Source organism: Podarcis cretensis (assembly GCF_951804945.1).
Source record: "Podarcis cretensis genome assembly, chromosome: 6".
NCBI classification, from domain to species: domain Eukaryota; kingdom Metazoa; phylum Chordata; class Lepidosauria; order Squamata; family Lacertidae; genus Podarcis; species Podarcis cretensis.
In genome coordinates, this window is record NC_137175.1 from 42,772,898 (window position 1) to 42,795,111 (window position 22,214).

General features: G+C 41.9%; 1 protein-coding gene and 1 long non-coding RNA gene across 3 annotated transcripts in view; one reads left to right on the forward strand and one right to left on the reverse strand.

The window, feature by feature from the left end:
- Window positions 1–22,214, forward strand: part of DSTYK (dual serine/threonine and tyrosine protein kinase) — a 38,325-nt gene that overhangs the window by 11,717 nt on the left and 4,394 nt on the right. The window contains exons 2-12 of the mRNA XM_079979058.1: window positions 267–655; window positions 10,341–11,004; window positions 11,751–11,986; window positions 12,289–12,372; window positions 13,082–13,258; window positions 14,485–14,614; window positions 14,863–15,019; window positions 15,577–15,709; window positions 18,248–18,361; window positions 19,202–19,316; window positions 20,429–20,563. Of these exons, the coding sequence (XP_079835184.1) occupies window positions 267–655; window positions 10,341–11,004; window positions 11,751–11,986; window positions 12,289–12,372; window positions 13,082–13,258; window positions 14,485–14,614; window positions 14,863–15,019; window positions 15,577–15,709; window positions 18,248–18,361; window positions 19,202–19,316; window positions 20,429–20,563 (2,334 nt within the window). The remainder of the gene's footprint in view (window positions 1–266; window positions 656–10,340; window positions 11,005–11,750; window positions 11,987–12,288; window positions 12,373–13,081; window positions 13,259–14,484; window positions 14,615–14,862; window positions 15,020–15,576; window positions 15,710–18,247; window positions 18,362–19,201; window positions 19,317–20,428; window positions 20,564–22,214) is intronic.
- The window catches only part of LOC307218156, a 40,834-nt gene that overhangs the window by 7,568 nt on the left and 11,052 nt on the right, over window positions 1–22,214 (reverse strand). Inside the window, exon 3 of one of the 2 annotated variants that reach the window (XR_013839833.1) lies at window positions 662–1,146. The exons of the other annotated variant lie outside the window; for it this stretch is intronic. This is a non-coding gene — a long non-coding RNA (uncharacterized lncRNA). Of the gene's footprint in view, window positions 1–661; window positions 1,147–22,214 lie in introns of those variants that run through there. 2 annotated transcript variants of the gene reach the window in all.

Below are 22,214 nucleotides of genomic sequence, written 5' to 3' on the forward strand. Positions count from 1 at the left end.
GTGACAAACTGCATTGCTTCTTCTGTCCCTGCTGCCTAAAATGTCATCTGGGCTGGGAATGCGGGAAGAAGGTAAACTTAGTTCCTGGAATCAGTTCTCTTTGTGATACCCTCAGTCTTAGCTGCCCACTCCTGTGCAAAAATATTTTTCAAGTCAGCGTTTGGAATGTCTCATTCTGTACTGACATAGAGCTATAGAATCCTTTTGAAGCTCCATAGGTCACTTCAGAATATAATTGCTAATAACTTCTTTTTTGCCTTTTTTAGGGCAGCTGAGCTCTATTGCCTTTCCCCGGCGTGAAGAGGAGTATCTCCAGCTGACAGTAAGCTGTCACCCATGCCTTTTAATCTTTGGTCAGAACTGCAATGCCAAATGTCAGTTAGTCAACATGCTTTTGGGTGAGAGACTGCTACCGACCTCCAAAGTTAGCAGTGAGGAGAACTGTAAGAGGCGTAGAATTCGCTTCACACATGGAAGACAAACGCGGATTAGTTTGGCTCTTCCAGGACAGTACGAATTGGTTCACAACTTGGCAGCTCATCAAGGCAGATGGGAAACGATACCAGAAGAGGACTTAGAAATCCACTGCGATAATGAAGATCTTGCACACCAGATTGCAGAGCTGGAGGTTACACTGAATCACACTTTATTACAGGTACTGACGAGATCCAGTGTGTATGTACTTGCCCTGCCCTGTATAAACTTAATGAGAAAGGGAGCGTTGGCATGAAGCATTTTAATGAATATTTTGCACCTACGTTTAGTTGAGTAAATTCTACATAAAAACTAGAGGAGTCCTAGAACTAGAACAGAGTTTGTCTGCATTCCTAAAGACTTATGAGGGCGGATACCACATGTTCTGCCTCAACCCAGTGGTTCTTGTTTGAAGTCTGACTGCTGCTGTGGATGATTGAGGGGCGGAGGGTGCATTTTGCAGCAGTGAAGCTTTAACTCTTCCCCTGACTGCTGGTTTTGCCCATACTCATTTGCTTTTCCTACAGCCCAGGTGCCGGACCTGTGATTGTATAAACTTGCTTAGATTTCTGCAAAGTATGTGAGGGTGTAGACAGACATGGTAATAAAGCACAGTGCTTACAGTGGCACCTTGGGCCGTGTGTTGAACCCAGCTTCCTCCTGGCTTTGAATCTGAAATGGCAGTCATATGTACCTGTGAAATAAGTGCTGATGGCTTATGCTCCTCTGTCCTCCATCTAGGAGTGGGGGGGGGGCGGCTCTATTATGCAAAACCTGCTTCAGAGATTGTGGGAGGATTCTTGGTAGCATAGGGCCAACCCATACACAGCCAGATACCCTGAAGAAGGGGCAGACATGCCTAAATAGTTACCCTTGTCTTCACCGAAAATTTTTCTTGAATTGTTGTAATTAGCATTAAGGAGTCCTTCTAAAACGGGGGTCAGCAACCTAAGGTCCATGGGCCGGAAGCGGCCAGTGGAGGTTGTTTGAATGGCCCACGAGCTGCCCCCGAACTGAGCTGCCCGCTCGCGCACTGCGCTAAACCAGCGCAGCACAGGGACTCACTTCCGCAGCACTGGAAATCGCATCTGTGCACATGATCCAGCCCACGAAGGGATCTTCGCGGGACCGATCCAGCAAGATAAACATTGCCAACCCCTGTTCTAAAACTAAATAGAATGGATACTATGTTCTTCTCTCTCCATCCCTTGACTTCAAAGTCGAAATACTTATCTAGTGCATTCTGTAGCTCAGGGCAAGTGTAGGGGAGGTAATGTTTTAAAGGGTTCCTTTTACTTGGGATTCTTGCCTCCTGTGTGAGTCATGTTCACGATACCACTAGCCCTCGAGGGTTTGCCAGCCTGTCTGTTCCTCAGTATAACTTTGTTCTGAATGTTTGTGAATGTATGCTCCGAGTGTTGAATTTGGTTTTGTGTACTTCAACTGAATATGTCTGCCTTGCTCTTTTTTTTTTTAATAGGTCAGCTAACACAGGGCAGCTCAAATATCTCTCATAAACTTTTCAAACCAGTGACAAAGATTTCTTTGTTAGGCTCCAGATATATCTAGGACAAATCAGATGAAAACAGCCACTCGGATTAATTTGTAAGGAGTGGCAATCAGGACTGTTTCCTCTGTTCTGTGTAGGAGAGTCACTGTGGAAAAACTCCTTCTTACAAATGGAATTTTTAAACAGGGAAAGTTAACATTTACATCTTATATGTGAAAACTGCATATCTAATCACAGGGAGGGATCTTCCTATTTCGTAATTTGTAAGCTTCAATGAGTCGTAACAAGGAAATACTTCCACCATAAGGAGAGGCATGGTATAAATTTTAAAAGCGAACATAGTCCACATTTTTAAAAAGTCAATTGAAAAAAGCATTGGGGCTTTTGCAAATCCATGATTGCTTTAAAAGCATGGAAATTATGAGTTGGAAATTGTGTGCCAGTAAATAAGTTGTACATTCTAACATATTGTGTTGTCTCCCACCTTAGGCTTCATACCTCCCACAGCTTGCTCGGGTCCTTTAGCACGAATCCTCTTCTGCTGTAGTTTGAGGGCAACATTGGTGCCATGTTCATGCTTAAAAGTTTGGATAAATGTTTAAATTCAGGAGTTTCTAGTGAAATGAATTGCTTTAAAACTAATGATAGTTTTTTGTGAAATAAATCCTATTGTCTTACTATGTAAAATAATGGCATCAGGAAGAATAAGTAGAAAGGCTATAGGAAATGGGTTCCATTTCTACTGTAGTATTTAGTGGCTGCCAATAAGAAACACATCTGCACAGTAATCTAAATGCTAATTCACTTCGTTGGGAGCTCTAGAAAGGAAAGGCAGTCTAGATGGAATTATACACAGCCATTCCCTCTGTGTGACACAGGAAGTTAAAATCCATACACCATACACACCATACAATTGCAGTAATTATGTCAGGCAGGCCAGACTAATCAAGAAGCAAGAATTAACCAGTTGGAATGAGATTTGAGCACTATCCCAGACTCCACTTTACGATATAAGTGGCAGCTTTATGTAAGCCTCCAAATCTTAACGAACTGAGAAATGGACCTTTGTAAACAAACGCCTCATTCATCAGATGCAAAAAGATGGCTGACGGTTTGTCAGGCAGGTTCTCTTGCATCTCTTGCATTGATAAGAAGGTGGTTTGATAGTTAAAGATTCTGTTTGTTGTGTGGTGTACATAACCTATCTTTCACAGTGTATTCATTAATCAAATATGTGATCTGACAGAAAGTGTGACGGAAGATGGAAATATTTTTAACAGGGCTGGCACCTACCAAGTTATTCATAAATAGAAATAAGAGTAATACTAACGTTCCTTTATCCACTTGTGCAATTAGTTTTACACATTTTATTGACCACCATGAGCCAACATTTTGAGTCTGAATTAAGTCTATTGAAATTTAGTGTGGCCTTAGAATACACTGAAAACCGTTGTGGAGAGTGACGGTTAAGTTTTAAATAAAAGATAAAATAATTTAAACCTGAACATAAGTTGAACCCAATCATAACAATGTTGGATCTCCTCTGAAAATGTCAATATATTCTATGCATATTTATTGAGAACTGTGTTAGACCTCACTCATAGAGATGTGCAGGAGGCATCTAGCTAGGTAAAGGAAATGAACAACTTAAATTTCAGTCTTGGTCTTCAGGATAATAATGCATGTTGTAAAATTAATAGAATTTATTGTCGAATTCTGTAATTTCAAATCTGGTTTGAAGAGCAACAACTATTATATACCACCAGTACCAAACATATTAGAATTAAGAAAATAAAACAACACAACAGCAATCGCTTGAAATTATCAGACTCTTAAATCCATTATCAGTGAAAGAACTTATAAAAGAGTTATTGTGTCAGGATTCTCTCACATCTGTACGAACTCTGTCGCTCCAGCCCTTCCTTCATTTCAGTTAATACTGCTGCATGTGGGGCATCTAACTTTACCAATAGTATAGTAAGTTCCATTTAGGGAAGGGAGCCCAGTATGAGTAGCAAATAAGAAAGTTAGCAAAAAAATTAAAAGGTTTAAAAGGTTCTACAAGAGAATCCAGTACTTTCAAAGGAGATGATTTTGCAGGACTAATCCATAGTTAAAACATCCCAAGTTTTGTTGGACTACTAGTCTGTTGACTTCATTTTTGTCCTAATTTTTATATTGCCACGTTACAGTTTTGTATTTAACGATCATACTGATATAATCTAAATGTATAGAGGCATCATTCTTTTTAATGCTATATTTAGTAGCACTGTCCCTATCAGTTTGGTAGAGGAATGGGACAGCCCACATTACTGTACAGTAGTGATTACTGAATGGCTCTGATGCCCCTGGTATGCAGACATACTAGTTTATAAATTGAGGGGTGAAACTAAAATAGCTGAAGGACTGAGGTATGTTCAGTGGCCTCTAGGAACCAGGAGATGCTGAGAGTAATTGTGTGTAGTTGGAGTAGGAGGTGAGAAAAAAACTGGGGAGAGGTGGATTTGCCTGCTCAAGCCCCTAACAACAACTTGTGTCCTGGAGGTGTAGATTCTGGAGGGGAATCAATAAAGCACTTGAACAGTAGGGAAAAGTTTCATTAGGGTGGGAGAGACAAGGTGTCCTCTTTAATTTGTCTCTCGTCTCTCTGTCCCCCCACTCCAGGTTTTCTGGAATCCTGTTAGGAGCTGAGGATACAGAACAGCTTTTTGTTGCACATCCCACTCATATTTCTGTATTTAAGAATTATTTCCCCATTGATATATGCACCTCTGTTATAAACTTAAGCTTTTGATTCTCTTCAGATTAACTAGTTGGTATCCAAGTGGCAATACTAAACTGCTTTTCAGAACTTATGTCAGTTTCATAGTACAGTATCTGAATTTTCATTCTCCTTCTATCCTTTTATTCAGCGAGCTGCTCCCAGTTGTTTTAGAATGGTTTTTCCCTTATCTGTGTAAAAGAAAGTTACCTCCCTTTCTGCATCTAGTGTTGCACATATCTCATTTCAGCAGCTACTTCAGCAGCCTGTCTGGGAGCACAAAACGTTATCCACAATTGGGAATATTTTACATTCATAGGAAATGCTGCATTCTGTATCTCATTATTGTAACACATTTTTAAAAAACATTTTGTTAATTAGCCATTCCTGCCATATGTGAATGTCTGCTCTTCTTTTAGAGCCACTCAAGTATTTTCTGAAGTGCTTCCTTTTTCATTTTTATCATTTATCATATATAAACCGTCTTGAAATTCTTCTCCTTAAAACCTTTCGATGAATGTATGCCGATCTAGCAGGATAAGCCCATAGTTTAAAGCAGTTTCTTTTTTAATACATCAATGATTCAGATGTAGGTGTGCATCCCTGCCTAGGACCATTTGTTATGTGTGACTGTTGCAGGCAAATAATCTGTAGATTAGAGGCAATATGTATTAAAGCCCCTATCTGTATATTCCTGTTGCCTTTTTAAAGCTTCAGATTTGTTGCTGGTTTCATCTGTCTTTGTTCAACCTTATTTTAAAAAGTCTTGACAACTCTAGGTAGGCCTTTTTCAATCCTTCCAGCAAGCAAGCCTTCACATTTTGTTCACTTTCCGGTCCATTTACAGATTCTAACACCTTTCCAGCAAGAAAATATTATTAGAGAAAAGGAAATTGTGGTTATTATACTTGCAAATATCACTAAAAGCTATTTTGATGTTTTGAAAATATATTTAATAATAGTGCATTCTTTTTCCATTAGGTATAATTTCAAAGACCTGCGTTTCTTTGGAATAAATTACAGAATAATATATAAAATGGGATATCTCTGGATGGGAGATTCCTTAACATCTAGTTAACTGATTTTTGACCATTAGCTCCCTGCTAATTTTGTTACGCCTGATTTTATTAATAGAAAATAAGCTAAGGGCATACTTAAGACCAGGCCCGTGCAGAGTGGGGGGCAGCCAGCTTCACTTGCCCTGGGCCTCAGAGGCCTAAGCCGGCCACAGACCGGTTGCTTTTTTGTTTGAGTTCATAGCTTTAGTCTAACAAAACTCCTGTCTTGGGCCTCAGACAAGCTCTGTGTGGGCTTGCTTAAGACCCAATATAATTATGCAACATTTAGCTTCTAATACATTAATATTTGTGGGGTTTCATTATGTAATTCATATAAATTCAACCAAGGAATCATTGATGTGTCCTTCTATGTAGGAAAATGTGATGCTCTCGGATAGCCCTTCATTGCCCTGCTTTTCCTCCAAGCTAGTTTTGACCTGCCATCCACTAAGCTTTTAGTTTCTGATCCCATCCACCCTGGGACAGAAAAAAAAAGCTCCTCTGAAGCCTGATGTTCTATGTTCTTCTCCAGAACCTTTTCAGGATATCTGCAAAGAACTGGAATGGATCATTGCTCCTATGGTGAGTTGGGACACCCCCTTGTACTTCAGCTGGCCAGATCTGTTTCTTACTCCATAAGAATGCAGGACCCAATTACTAGAAAGTTTTGACTCAAAGGAAAGCTTAGAAAGCTTACATGGAATAAGGAGAATAAATAAATTACAAGAGAAAATGGAATGAGAGCAAGCACACTGCACTTTCTGTGTTCTCTTCTAATGGCCTTTGCTGTGTGCTGCTTCAAGATGCAAAAGCCAAGCCTCAACCCCAGGCACTTTTTGTTTCGCTATGGGCTGAGCCTTGTGCCTTCTCCTGTCCATGTGTTAGTCGCACAGCATACATTTCTACTGTTTCAGAATAGCCCTGTCTTCCTCTCCCTTTTGCCTCATTTCAGCACTCAGCAGAGTGAAACCAGCTGAGTACAGTGGTACCTCAGGTTAAGTACTAAATTTGTTCTGGAGGTCCGTTCTTAACCTGAAACTGTTCTTAACCTGAAGACCACTTTAGTTAATGGGGCCTCCTGCTGCCGCCGTGCCGCTGGAGCACGATTTCTGTTCTCATCCTGAAGCAAAGTTCTTAACCCGATGTACTATTCTGGGTTAGCGGAGTCTGTAACCTAAAGTGTCTGTAACCTGAAGCGTCTGTAACCCAAGGTACCACTGTATTAGATTGGTCTCTGGACATCCATGCATACCTTGGGTTCTCTTGGAAGAGGAAGGAACAGGTTTTACCCAGTCAATAGAAACGTTAATCTTCCTTGCCTATTATGAGTTGTGGACTGAACAATCAACTATTGGGAGACAGACTATCCAGCTGCTGTTTCTAAATATGTATACATGTGCACAAAGATGTGTGAGAGATTTATGCATACAGGAAGAATGTCATGGGCATAGAATCATGAAGTAAGGCTGACCTATCTAGAGTAAGATGAAATGACTGAAACATTGCGCTAAGGAAATTCTGTTTGGCAGGCATCAAGACCAAACTGTAATGACGGACGTTTGAACATTTTGCTTTAAAGAGAATTAGACTACCAGGATTGCATGTTTTATCTTCAAGTCTGTCAAAGGTTTTAGCTCTGAATTAAAGCTCAAGATGATTAATATTATTATTTTTAACAATTTGGGGGCATTTGACTCAACAGCTACCTTCCGTGTGCCCTCTAAACCTGTTCTAGGGGTTTCTCCAACCCTGCAGAATGGATTTGCTTAGTGGGGAACATGCAGGAAGGAGAAAGAGAAGTTCCATTGAGCAAGGAGAAATTTGTTCACTTACAGAATGAGCTAATTGAATGCTGCTCTATAGACATTGTGTTTAAATATAAATCTGCTTGATTAATCAGGCATCTTTGATTCAGTCTCTGATTATTGTTTAATCTATTAAGCGTTGTAGCCCTAGAGATGATTATTTTCCTCTGAAGCCACTGCCGCATGCCTAAACATTGAACGTTTTTTTAAAAAAGTTCACTTAATGTACATACTGAATTTGATACCTCAAAATCATGTTTAAATGCGATTATTGACGTACTTCCCTTCAGTGAAATGAAGAGACTCAAAGAGGTCAGTTGCAAAAATGAGCTTCCAGCTTGGAGGGTTTATTGTTAAAGGTAAACCTTCTTGCATAACATCTCTGCTGCCTTATGTGAGGAGATGCAGGCACTAGAAGGAAATCACAGATAAAGGCTATCTAGCAGAAAAATACCCAGCAGCAAGGCATTAACTGTTGCCTAAGCAAGATTAGTTGTTCTTATTAGTTGAGACATATCTTTTCTAACTTTTCCCTCCTTTATGTCTCCTAGAGACAGCATTGGTTTCCTCCTTTGTTTACTGCCATCAGCGTGAGTCATCTCGCATGCTGAATGTTGATTTGCACATCCAATTTTACTCTTTAACTTGTACTCTTGTCTGACCACATCAGTTTTTGTGTTTCCATGCTTGGGAGTCCCATGACAGTCACAACAGGCAAACCAATGTTAAATGTTTGTTTTGGAAGTAACAGAAAGGGAATTTGGGAGGATCTAGCGATACATGGAATAGCTGAAACTTGCTAGGATTTTTTGTTTTAAAAAAATTAAGCCTAGTAGTGAATTAGTAGTGGCTTTATAACTTCTATCATAATTCCTCTGTCAGCTGTTGACAGATCTTGCTCATGCCTTGGCTACAGCTTTGGCAGTTTTCTGTGGGAATCTAAATGTTTGCTGTTTAGTTGATATTGAAAAGATTAATGTGCCAGACCCCATGAGTGCTTAAAACAACTTTCCCTCTAAGATGCCTCTTGATTTTCCTTATGCCTTTACCAATTCATCTGCTTAGTTAAGTTTCCATAATGGTAATTTAAGGCTGCAAGGCTGGCCTAAGAAGCGATGATGATATTTGAAGCAGCAGTTCCCTCAGAAATTTAGGGCACAAGGATGTCAATTTTGTACAAATGTGTACTCATGGATACTTGGCCATAACTGACATAATTTGTGTATAACTCATAGCATAGATCTTATTTTTAACATATTTATTATTACTTGGCTCTCTATCCAGAATATCGAACATACTTCAAATTAGACGCTGTGACAAGCTAGAAAAATACCTAACATGCTCCTGGTTTCTTCTGGGAAGCATACTGGAGGTCTGAGTGTGCCTAGGATTGTGTATAATGAATTGCTGGGTCTGATGTAAAATAATACTGTATATCTTAAAGCTCAAGCAGATATTAACTGACTCGGGAAGGGTATCTCAGAAGCTATTACAGCATTTAACTGTTCATGTACTTATAAAAATATCTGGATCAAAGGAGCACAAGGCAATTTACAGAATATCAAATGCATGGTGTAAAGAGCTTAATTGAATGGGAGTCATCAGAGGGGATTTCAAAAGTTATGGACTTGGCAAGTGTTTGAATTCAAGGAGGGGCTAAGGCCTAATTCTCACTTAAATATCTCTTAATTTTTCTCTTGGCTTTACCACATCATCTGCCTACTTAAATTTCCATAACCATAAACCTATGTCACAGTTGTACCAGTTCAGAATGCACATGACTGCTTAGACTGATGCTTCTCTGTACAGAAACTTCCCTCTGTTTAGAAAAGTAGATGTTTGGGAGAATGTGTTGCGGAAAAGCCTTCCATTATGAGCTTGTATCCTGCTGTCTGAAGTGGTGTAGAGTTGTAGAATATATGCAGGTTTATGGCCTCATTAAAATCTAGGCCTAACTATCTGGCACACTGAGAGTATAAAACACTGATCAGTTGCTTCGCTGAAGAGCCTTCTAGGCAGTAGTTCCCGATTGGCTAAGTACCGTGGACCCTGTTTTTCATAAGCCAAGCCATGGACCCTCCTACTTTGGAAGTTTTGATATCTGTGTGATAGTTTTTGTTATGTGAGTGGTGCCACAGACCACCTGGGTAGGTTATGCAGACTCCCAGGGGTCCAGGGACCACCAGTTGGGAACCACTGTTCTAGAAGAATTAGGTCACATTCTTGTTGCTGGTTTCCTGTTTGCTCTGTGTACATTGCCAGGGGGTGGGTGGGGGTGGAGTGGTATTTCCTACTATACTGTGCTTACACTTGTTTAAAAAACAAAAGATAAAACCCATAGGAATGAAAAAAGGGCCTTTTGCACATAGGGTTTTAAAAATTGCCCGTCTTACTGACCCAAGTCCCCTCCAACTGTTTTTGGGTTATGTAATTTACCATCCCTGATAATTGGCCATGAGATCTGGGAATCCAAAACATATTGAGGGCACTAGATTTGGGAAAGGCAGCCCTGAAAACATTATTTTTTCTTCTTCTCATTTAGAAGCATTTTCTGAATTTCTTCATTAAAAACAAAAGGAAACATGTAAGTGGTTTGTGTCTTTCTCCAATTCCACTTGAATGCTGGTAGGGGAGGTTTCTTGTTGTAGATGAAGAATGGGTGGAGTGTCACCTGCAAAGCTCGGGTTGCTACAGCCTTAATGTTAAAATCCTATTGCTTTTGCTGCCTATAGGAAGTGGACATTGTGGTAGCTCCTTGTCGGGGATTCCAGTCAGCTGAAGTCACTTTGGGAGAATACGTGAACCATTTCCTTCCAGTCATCACGTTTGCTATCAGTGAGGCAGAACTCTCCACGCTGGATGTGAATGAACTGCAGGAGATTAAAGAGAAATTCTCTCTGCCCGTCTTCTTTTTCAAAGTGCCAAATTTGGGTGCTGAACTGATATCCCCTCGGAATGCGGAGAATGAAAAGTCGTCCCTTTACCGGCAGCTGCTGGATTTAGGCTACCTTAGTACGAACCATTGCAGCTGTGGAGCTCCCAGCTCTGATGCCAAAGCCCAGAGCATGCTGGTGGAACAATCGGATAAGATCCGTCTTCTTAGCACTTTCTCCAGGCAGGTGCTGCAGCAGCGCTTGGTGGATGCAGCGACCGTCTTGAACCTAGTGCACTGCCGTTGCCTGGACATTTTCATCAACCAGGCCTTTGATATGCAACGAGACCTTCAGATCACTCCAAAGCGTCTAGAGTACACACGGAAAAAAGAGAACGAGCTGTATGAATCTCTGATGCTCATAGCTAACCGCAAACAAGAGGAGATGAAGGACATGATCATTGAGACTCTCAATAACATGAAAGAAGAACTGCTGGAAGATGCTGCTAATATGGAATTCAAAGGTAATTTCCGGAAAAACCAAAAGCCTTAAAAATGTTGTTGGACTCCAACTCCTATCAGTATTAGTCAGCATGGCCAGTGGTCAGAGACGACGAGGGGTTTAGTCCAACAAGAACTGGAGGCTGTTGGTCAGCTACCTCTGTTTTCAACTTTTTTCACCTGCTGCGTGCATGCACTTCAACTCTGAGCAAGCCGTTGTATAGTGAAATTCTTCATCAGATTTCTCCCTCCCCCCACAATAATCTGTAAAGAATGTCAGCATAGAGTAGCGTAATGTGTTTATCTAAAATGTCAAACTTTGCAGATATTTGTATCCAAGTGAACAAGATTTGATTGTCTTAAAAGCTTGTAAACATCTCTTGAATACAGTTTTATAACTGTAATCAGAAGTGTGACCCAACCTGGGTATAAACACTTAAAACAGCACAATTTTATATATTTCTACTCAGAGGTGAATCCTGTCGCATTCCGTGGGGCTTATTCCCAGGTACATGGTATAAGATTATATCTTGTCACACTGAACTAAATTGGAAAGATGTAAGCCAATGCTTAGCTCCCCATTGACATCAAAGGATCAAAGTGATTAATTTATTGCAATATTTCAGAACCAATCCAGTCCAGCTAGTGAGGCTTTCATTGCACTTTAGTCATTAAATTTACTTTACACTAGTTCTGGGTGGCTGCTAATATGCTAGAATTGTGAAATTATGCTTCTTTTCAATCTTGGATTTCCTTCTGTTCCCTCTAGATATTATAGTTCCTGAAAATGGAGAGCCTATTAGTTCCAGAGATGTTAAATGTTGCATTAAGCAAATCCAAGAACTGATAATATCACGGTTAAACCAAGCAGTTGCCAACAAGTTGATAAATTCTGTGGACTATCTGCGGGAGAGCTTTGTGGGAACTCTGGAAAGATGTCTGAAGAGTCTGGAGAAATCTCAGCAAGATGTTACAGTACATATCACAAGCAACTATCTAAAGCAGGTAAAAGTAACACAAAATTACTGACCTCGTATTGCAGATCAGTTTCTAGAATGTTGGCTGTAGCCTGTAATCAGTGGTGACAAAGTGAATTGGTAAAATAATTTGATATCTTTTGTGTTATGGCGCCAAACAGATTTTTGCTTTAAGTTGTAATTTAAGGAAAGAATTTGAGCTCATTGCAATTCTTCCAGATTACAAATGAAGACACTTGCTTTTAAGGTATTATATTAGTTTGCTTAATCTACCGAATAAGCAATTCCTTCAGTTTTCAGTGGCTTATTTTATATATTTTCTGCTTATAGATACTGAATGCAGCCTACAATGTTGAGATCACCTTTCACTCCGGTTCAACAGTATCTAGAATGCTATGGGAACAAATCAAGCAGGTATTAAATATTGTGATAGTAAAAGCTCTCTCCTAGTAACTGTAATGGGACCTTATCTTTGGTAGATCTGCCTTTGTCAGTACCATCCTTTGAGTCTCTCTCTCCCTCAACTGACATGTTAGCAGCCATTCCAGCAAGCTGGAATAAGCAGGGCTTATTCTATCAGCTCTGCTGAAATTCCAGCTCCATAAAGAACTACTGTTTAAGAATTGGCACATGGTTTTGCTTTTTTCCTCCTCCTTTCCTCTTCCTTTTTCCTTGTATGTCGTATTTTTTTATGTATGCTGGTTTGTTTTTATAAACCTGCAGGCCATCCTGTTTAAACTGACTGAATGTCAGTGGCTTTGGGAGCATTTTCAGCTGAAGAATGTGGTAAAAATGCTGCAATATCACCCTATACCACAGTTGCAAACAAACAACTTGTATTCTCATTCGCTCATTCCCCATTATTCTGATTTTCTTGTTATTTGGCCTGTATGGTGGGTGACATCTAATGATGTCTACCTGCTTGCACAGCAGAAATTTACTTACACAACTGGGTGTGCTGTTTCTATTCTTCTCTCACAACCCTCCTGTGAAGGTTTGGGGGGCACATGGCAAGTTGCTGCGGAGAGAAGAAATACCATCACATGCCCTACCTTGGGCAGGTGAAACTGAAAGTAGACTTTTTAATGCTTGAGTTTTGACAATGAGACATATGTCTTATTAGATAATACAGCGGATTACTTGGGTGAGCCCACCAGCTATCACCACGGAGTGGAAAAGGAAAGTAGCTCAGGATGCTATTGAGAGTCTCAGCGCATCAAGGCTGGCCAAGAGCATCTGTAGCCAGTTCCGAACAAGACTATACATTTCTCATGATGCTTTTGCAGCTTCCCTGCGACAGGTCAGTTGGATTGTTGTTCATCGCAGTTCTCTTTAGATGAAACTTAACCATTTTTCAAATAATTGGCAATTGCCTGCCTATCCTCTCTCTACTCCTTGCCACCAAAAAAAGGAAGAAGAAGCAGAAGCCACACAGGTGCTCTGCTGTTTCTTCTGACTTTTTAAGACGGGCAAAAATGGCTATAAAAGCACTAGCAGTTCTTGTTCTATGGGACTGGAGGACCATTGGGTCATTATTGCAATTGCTTCTTCTAGGGGCATTTTAGTGGTGATAGAGGTGGAAGTGTCCACACAATAGGGTTCATTCTCCAGCTCACAAAAGTGCCTGAGAATGTGCCTTTTTTGGCGGTGTCATGTTGAGCTTTAAAGAACTAAGTAAGCTAGCTATAGTAGTGGTCTCTAAAACCTATGGAGAAGTCGAGAGTGCTGCCTTTTCTCTGCCTTCCTAGGTACTATAACCTCTGTTGATGGGAAACTGCACCTTTTTATATAGTTTTGCTAAACTAATGAGGCAACACAAGGGCTGTGGATAGCTCCGTTGGTAGAACATGAGACTCTTAATCTCAGGGTTGTGAGTTCAAGCCCCATGTTGGGCAATATAGTCAAATAACGTGACCTGAAAATCTTAGGGCAGGATTCTCCTAATGAACTCTTTACCTAACGGCTTCCACTAGTGCGATAAGGCTTTCCTCCCCAATCCTCCTGTGCATCTTTACACCCTCTGAAATTGGTTCTGCGGGGTTTGGGGAACCCACAGAACAGTGTGTGAAAGGAGGAGAGGGGAAATTGTTTCATCTAGCAAGCTGAAATGCTTTGCAAAGGGAACATTTATCACAGCATTCCATCCATGTAGTTTATAGAGGTTTTATTCACAAGGAAAAAAATGTTATATGCCTTTTCCCCAGAAGAGCAGCTTAGAAAGAGAATATGTCCTAGCACATTCTCCATGGGCTATCATCACATGAATATGCAGGTGTTTGGGGCAAAAAGATTCCTGCACTGCAGGGGGGTTGGACTAGATGCCCCTTGTGGTCCCTTCCGGCTCTAGAATTCTGTGATTCTATAATCCATGGAAATGAATATTCTACAAAACAAACATTTTAAACTGAGAACCTGTTTCATTCTTTAGCAAAGAAGAAATAGGGGAGCCGGTTTTGGAAATTCAGTTCTAGGTGTGACCAGCAGGACACCAAAGCCTTACTTAAATTTGGCCTTATGTTTTGTTAGCTAGAGGCTGGCCACTCGGGCAGGCTGGAGAAGACAGAAGATCTTTGGTTGAAGGTGCGAAAAGACCATGCCCCTCGTCTTGCCCGCCTCTCACTGGAAAGCAGGTCCTTACAGGATGTTTTGTTACATGGTGAGCAGTGCCTTGTCTGCACATCTCATTTTATTGATGACTTTCCAGAATTTTCTTATGAAACAATGAGACTTGTTCTGTACTGTTCCAGACACACCGAGGGAATGAATCCTGAGGAATTCATGCTACTGGGGAGGGACATAGAAAACACGTTGACAATAAAAATTATGGGAAATCAGTAAAAAATAATTGGCTAAAAATAAAATAAAAAGAGAAAACAAGTTAACAAGCAGGTGCTTATATTTCAGGTAAACCAAAGCTAGGCCGTGAGCTGGGCCGAGGGCAGTATGGAGTGGTGTACTTGTGCAATGCCTGGGGGGGCCACTTCCCTTGTGCCCTCAAATCTGTTGTTCCACCAGATGAGAAGCACTGGAATGACCTTGCACTTGAGTTTCACTATATGAGGTAGGTGGCATTAAGCTCTTCCGTAATGAACACACATTAACCTGGCAGCTTAACTATATTTTGTAGCAGTGGTTTGACAGAGTCCGATGACTGACACAAAATTCCTGTCATGTATGCACAAAGGGCTATTTGGAACCACCTTGATTGAAACCATGACAATATAAAATAACGATGTTGAGTTGATACTTGTCTTCATACTCTGAAGAATTAGGTTGCCTATGTCATCCTTCTCCAATATGGCACCCTCTCGATGATTGGCTACAACTCCCATCAGCCTCAGCTAGCATGGTAAATAGCCTGGGATGAGGAAGGTTGCAGTTCAAAAACCCTAGGAAGTGCAGCAGTTGGGGAAAGCTGGTACTTGCTATATCTTGAAACTGCACATTTCTATTGCGTATCTAGCTTGCACAGTTATTCTGTTAACATGAATAGTCATTTGGAAATAATGGTGTGTGCCTTGTATGTTTTCGTAGAACAGGGGACTGGGGGGAAATGCCTTATCTCCTTAGAAGACATAAATCCATTATTCTTGACTCTTGTGCTGCATCTTTCTCCAGATCTTTACCAAAGCATGAGCGGTTGGTAGATCTTCATGGATCAGTGATAGATTATGGGTATGGTGGAGGTTCCAGCATTGCTGTTTTACTGATAATGGAACAATTGCACAGAGACCTCTATACAGGATTAAAGGTGAGGAATTAAAACAATTAAATGGAAAATGGACAGTGTAAATATTTCTTCATCTCTGGTAGCTTTTCATTTCTATGCACAAGTGTGCTTTTCATTATACTTGAATTAGTGGAGATAATAAAAAAGTTGCAGAGTATCGCCAACTCATAACACCAAGTACTCCTTTTCAGGCCTCTAGCCAGCATGGAACACAAGCCTTGCAAGGCTATAGGGGTTCTTGTGGGAGGGGAGGTTTTTGCAGGCTTTTTGTTTCCTACCCACTTGAAATATTCCCCAACTGTGTTATATAGTGCTAATGCACTTGGGTTAGCTCTACATTGCTACCGTATTTTTCACCCTATAGGACGCACTTTTCCCCCTCCAAAAATGAAGGGGAGTGTGTGTGTGTCCTATGGGGTGAATGCAGGGGGGAGACAGGCAGGAAAAGCTCCCAAAAGCCGCACACAAGCTCCGTGCGACTCTTGCGGGCTTTTCCTCAGGAGGGACAAGGGACTGATGCGGCCAGTCAGTCCCTTCTCCCTCCTCGTAGAAAAGCCCACAGGAGCCGCGTGCTCCTTAAAGGGTGCGCGGCTCCTGGGGGCTTTTGCGGGAGGTGGGGGTATTGCCATAGCCGCGCGCAGCCTCTTCCGACTGTGGAAGCAGCCTCTTTATCCGTGCGCCACCTCTCCAGCCCGGAGAGAGTGTGCGGGGCTAAGGAATAGCCCCGCAACCCTCTCACAGCTGGAGAGGTGACGCGCAGCTAGGGCAGCTGCCTCTTCGGTTCCACCTCCAGCTTCGCTTGAAGGGCGCTGCACAGTTCTCCCTCTCCGCGCAGCGCCTCTCCTTCGCAGGAGAGGTGTTGCGCAGAGAGGGAGAACTGCACAGCGCCCCTTCAGCCACGCGCCTGTCCTGCAAAGCCGGAGGAGGAGCAGAAGGGTCTCCTATTCCTCCTCCAGCTTCGCAGCGAGGCGCCTGTCCTTCTCCAGCTTCGCTTGAAGGGCGCTGCGCAGTTCTCCCTCTCTGCGCAGCACCTCTCCTGCGAAGGAGAGGCGCTGCGCAGAGAGGGAGAACTGCACAGCGACCCTTCAGCCACGCGCTTGTCCTGCGAAGCTGGAGGAGGAACAGAAGGGTCTTCCTCTGCATCCCAAAGCCTGGGGCAAGCTGAGCTCAGCGCGCCCCAGGCTTCGAGCTTCGCGCAGCTCTCCGCAAGCCATGGGAGCCTGGTGCGACTTTGCGCTGGGCTCCCACGGCTTGCGGAGAGCTGCCTGTTCTGGGGGCTGGGGTCGGGGGAAGCTCGGGCTTCCCCCGACCCAGTCCCGCACCTGGGAGGGGGAAAATATTTTTTTCCCCTTTATTTCCCCCCAAAAAAACTAGGTGCGCCCTATGGGGCGAAAAATATGGTATATTACAGGGTGGTGAAGACTTTAGAGTTATAAAAGGCAATGGCATATTTCCTTTTGCCTCCTGAAGCCTGTGTATTGCAGTGAGGAGGGGTTCACTCATGTACCCAAACTGCCACCGTGGCTACTATAAGTTGTTAAAGGTTCAAGCAGGTCAATTTTCTCCTGTTATCCCCCGCTCCCCAAACCATGACACCTTCACTATTCCATAGCTCCGGAAAGCTAGTAAGGATGCTGAGTCCTCTTTGGGCTGTGCTAGGTTTCCGCCCCCCACACGTCTTTTAACTTACAAGCTAATACAGTGGTGCCCCGCAAGACAAATGCTTCGCAAGACGAAAAACCCGCTAGACGAAAGGGTTTTCTGTTTTTGAGGCGCTTCACAAGACAAATTTCCCTATGGGCTTGCTTCGCAAGACGAAAACGTCTTGCGAGTCTTGCGATTTTTTTCGCTTTTTTCTCCCTTTTTCTAAGCCGCTAATAGCCGCTAAGCCGCTAATCCGCTAATAGGGTTGCTTCGCAAGACGAAAAAACCGCAAGACGAAGAGACTTGCGGAACGGATTCTTTTCGTCTTGCGAGGCACCACTGTATACTTCTGCATTCTTGGAGTCTTGGAGTCTCTAGAGAATACAGAAGCTACTGTCTTGGGCAGTGAACTGCCTATCCATAGATAAGTTGATAAGTTTAGTATTCTAGTATGTTCTGATAATTTGGCTTTAAAGTTTTGGCAGCTATGCTCCCTTTGCATTGTTCCTGACTATTGGTAGATCAGATAGTCTCTTCTTCACCTCCCAACCTCAGCCCTATTACATTTTTTGTTAGCAGCAGGTAAAATCTAGGGTTGATGGTTTGATCACAAGTACAACTGTAAAGGCATTTTTTTTTATATTGTTATATATTTCATTAGAGAGAGCGAGAGAGTGCACACAACACCTGATCCTGGCTACCATTGTGGGACTAGAACTGTATGCTTCAGTAGAACGGATTAAGACAATAGCAGCAGAACTACTCTCTGACCCGCTTGTTTAAGGAAGAAGCAATGTTAAAGGATCTGTTTTGTTGGAGTTGCTTCAGCTTAGGCAAGAAGCACTGCCTAATAACCATAGATGTGAATCCCATTAAGGGATTGATAATAAGGTTTTCCCCCCACTTTCCCCTCAGGCTGAGTTGACATTGGAGATAAGATTGCAGATTGCCTTGGATGTGGTAGAAGGGATTCGATTTCTTCACAGCCAGGGGCTGGTTCACAGAGACATCAAACTTAAAAATGTATTGGTAAGGGACAGCTTTTTGCCTTGAGCATCATTCTCTTTGCTAAAATGGAACAAGACATCAGTACATAAATAATGGCCTCGTTAAAACCATTCCTTGGAATTGTATCTCTGCTTTATAACTTCTTAAAAATGTAAAAAGTACTTTTTTCAAAAGGCGGGGGGGGGGGGGGGGAGGCACGAGCAAAAGTGATGCTGCCATTGTGAAGCACAAAACCTGTACTTTGCTGTATATAGAACACCAAAGGACAATGGTGCTGCCCAAAAAGACAGACTCAAGTGCTGAACCAGAAACTCAAGAATATCTAGGTTTTCATATGACTGGACAAATTTCCTTATAAAGAAAAGACAACCATACCTGATCACAGCTAAACCCGGGGGAAAGATCAGAAACTGAGGCATATCTAAAGGGAGCTCAGCCAGAGTAAAATTGACTGGAGTAACAAAGAGCTATCTTTTCTGATCCTTTGAATGATCAGTAGGCTAATATACCCTTCATCTGTTCAGACTTTCATTTTCACAAGATGTGGTGATGGCAGTTAGTTTAGAGGACTACTTTTACACTGTTACTGTTTCATAAAGGATTAGGTGTATCTATGGTCGTTAGCTAGGAATCTCCAGGACAGCATCAGGTAACCCAAAATTATAAGAAAAAACAAAATAAGAAATTGGTGATTATTTTTGTGCTCGGCTAGATAATGAACTTCAGCTTGGTTCAGCAAATACATTAATAATGTGCTAGCTGGGATTGTTTGTAGAAGACACTTGTACTACAGTGATGACATGTTGCTCTCTTTTGGATAAGTCTTGAGGCTTGGGTTTGAGTAGTTTGTATCCTTTACAGCTTGATAAAAACAGTAGAGCTAAAATCACAGACCTGGGATTCTGCAAACCTGAGGCGATGATGTCCGGCAGTATTGTTGGGACCCCTATCCATATGGCTCCTGAACTCTTCACAGGTAAACTTATCATAGATCTCCCTATGGACTGTTAGCCATGAAGAATTTGAGGTCCATTCCCTTAAGACAACAAGTCTACATGTGTACAGTTAGAGGGATGCTTCTGCCAGGAGGTTTGGCAGATACATGCATGTATCCTCAGGGAGGGGAGGAGTATACTTTCAAGGAGATACGACACATTGAACTGGGTGGGTTATTACCAATGAAGAAACAGGTAGATGTTGGATTGCAGATCAAAATATCCTTAGATAAATTAATTCTTATCTTTGAATCTCTCTTATCCCAAATGAATGCTTTGATACTTCTGTCCTGTTACAAATTTATTTTTGTTAAAAGATTAGCTATGCTGGGCCCTCTATTCTATAACCTGCCTCATTATGAAGACCCAGGGTGGATATGGACAATCAACATAAACCCTTAGCAAACCAGAGTAAAATTGCATCACATTAAAGGACCAGCTCAAACCATGAAGCCCAAACAGCTCTTACAAAGCTTACAAAAAGTGCTCACACTTGGACTTCAGCAAGTCTACCTGAAGGGGGAATTTTCCCGAATTTGGTGGGGATGGCTACAGAGAATACCTCTTTGTGCTCATATGGTTGAACTGACACAAATGTTATAACTAAAGGTGCCCTTGGTATTGATCCTTGGTGGTTGTTAGGGGCACATATAGGAAATGATTTAATTAAGTGCTAGCGATAGGATATCCCTTTCTCCTCTCCACAAACTGTGTAGCTAACTCCCACTGTATTGTGTAGCTGTATGGCGAGTGCCACACCCCTGAAGAACATCTTAATATTCTTCCCATATGAGTCCACAAGATCAGATGAGAAGGAACTGTCACTGTCATCAGGCTCCAGGATGAACACTAGAGCATCAAAGGCATGGTGGCGCCTCACTTGATCCAGTGGACTTGTGTGGGAAAAGCATTTGAGTGTGCTTTTGTCCCAAACAGGAGCATTTAAGAGTAGTATCCTTGCTGAAAATAAAGTTGCCTTAACTAAGCTCTAGGTTGTGTTGGAGTCCCCAGTGACCCAGTGTGCTACTATTTTCCTGACAACAATCTTATGCTTTCTAGTCTTGAACCAGTATCTCTTGCTCATCTGCCACAGGGAAATATGATAATTCTGTGGATGTATATGCATTTGGCATCTTGTTCTGGTACATCTGTTCGGGTCAAGTCAAGTTACCAGAGGCTTTTGAGAGATGTGCAAGCAAGGACCACCTTTGGAACAATGTGCGAAGAGGTAGGCATAACACATAATGCAGTGTTGTGAAGGGATGGAGACTATATCTAAAGTTCCTAATCTAAATGACTGCATGTCAAGATCTGCTCTCGTGGTGGAGCTTTGGGGTCTGTTTCTTCCGACCATAGTCCTCTGTGCTGCCACACAAGCCAGCCCTTGAAACTCATGGCAGCTTCAGAAACCTCCTTCAGTGCTGTGCAACTGCTGTTCCTAAACAAGGCTGAAGAAGGCACAAAGAGCTCCAATGCAGTGTTTTTTATGTGAGTGAGCTGCTTTGTAGCAGACTTCCAACATTTGAAGCAATTTTGCATAGAGAAATTTGCTTTGACTAAATCCTTTTGGATCAACTGTCCTAAGTGAATAAGCCATTCGACTAAATCTTTACACCCTCTGCATTTTCAGCAGAAGCTAGATAAGGTAGTACTGGAGTGCGCATGTCTTTGCATCTCCTGGTGCTGTTGTCTTTATATTCACAGCGGCTGAAAACTTGAAGCAGATAAAGGTGGGCTGAGAGAAATGGGAGAATGAGCAGTTCCTTTAGTCTGTGGTTTCCAGGCTACTGTTGATAGCTTAGAACGCATAAAAATTCTGGCTGCAGTCTTATGCACACTTACCTGGAGTAAGCTGCACTGAACTCAGTGGGCGGTATCCAGCTACATAGATCTGCTCTGGTGCACAGATTTTTTTCTTGCACAACAGAACTGCCCCTCCCTCAATCTGCTCTAGAGGGTTGGAGAGGAACCCAGAACAGAGTTATGGAGGCGAAGTTCCTTTGCATAGCCCAAAGTCCTTGCACTAGTGGATCTTTTCAGTTTAAAACTGCCCAGGAAGACTTGCTTCTGAGTAAACATGCCTAGAATTGCACTGCAAAGCATAGCGTGTGTGATTTAAGGAAGGTCCTGTAACATAAAGAGTACCTTTGTTTAGAACTAACTGTCCCAAGAGTCTATAAGTTGCTATGAGGGCTATGACAGAAATATAGGCCAGATATGAATGACAATACTTAATTTCATCTGCTGTTCCAGATGTTGACAGAGAACAAGGATTTCAACTCTTGGTATTATGTTCGTATAGAAATGAGACATCTAAAGATCTTCAAACTAGATATAATCAGTACTTTCTTGGAATAATGCAACAGCAATCTAATTCTTTCAAAAACATGCATGCATGACTAATGCTTAAGTGGTTCTCTTTTTTTAAAAAAAAACAACCACCCAGCAATATCTTAAATCTCCTTAAAGTGTTTGAGAATTTGCAGTCCTTAAGAGTGTTGGGAATCTCTGTGAACATGCTTCATTCTTTGAACAATGGGCTCTATTAGTTGCTACCTAAATTAGTGGAGCCTCCTGCATAGTTCCTTTTGTTATTAAAATGTACCCTTTTAACTTCATGCCTATTTTCAAGCTTCCCCAAACATGACCTCCCAAGATGAAGTTCATACTTAACTTGAAAGCTTCCCAAGCTTCCCTGCCTTATGGATAATGGTAGTTGTGGAAATTACAGTGCGTAGTATCTCATGAAAAAACAGGACTAGCACCTGTAGTACAACTAAGCAGTGCAATTCTGTACATGTCTTCTCAGTTCAGTAGGATTTGCCCCTAAGTAAGTGTGCTTGGGGCTGCAGCCTTGACATGTTTCAAAGTGTTAATCT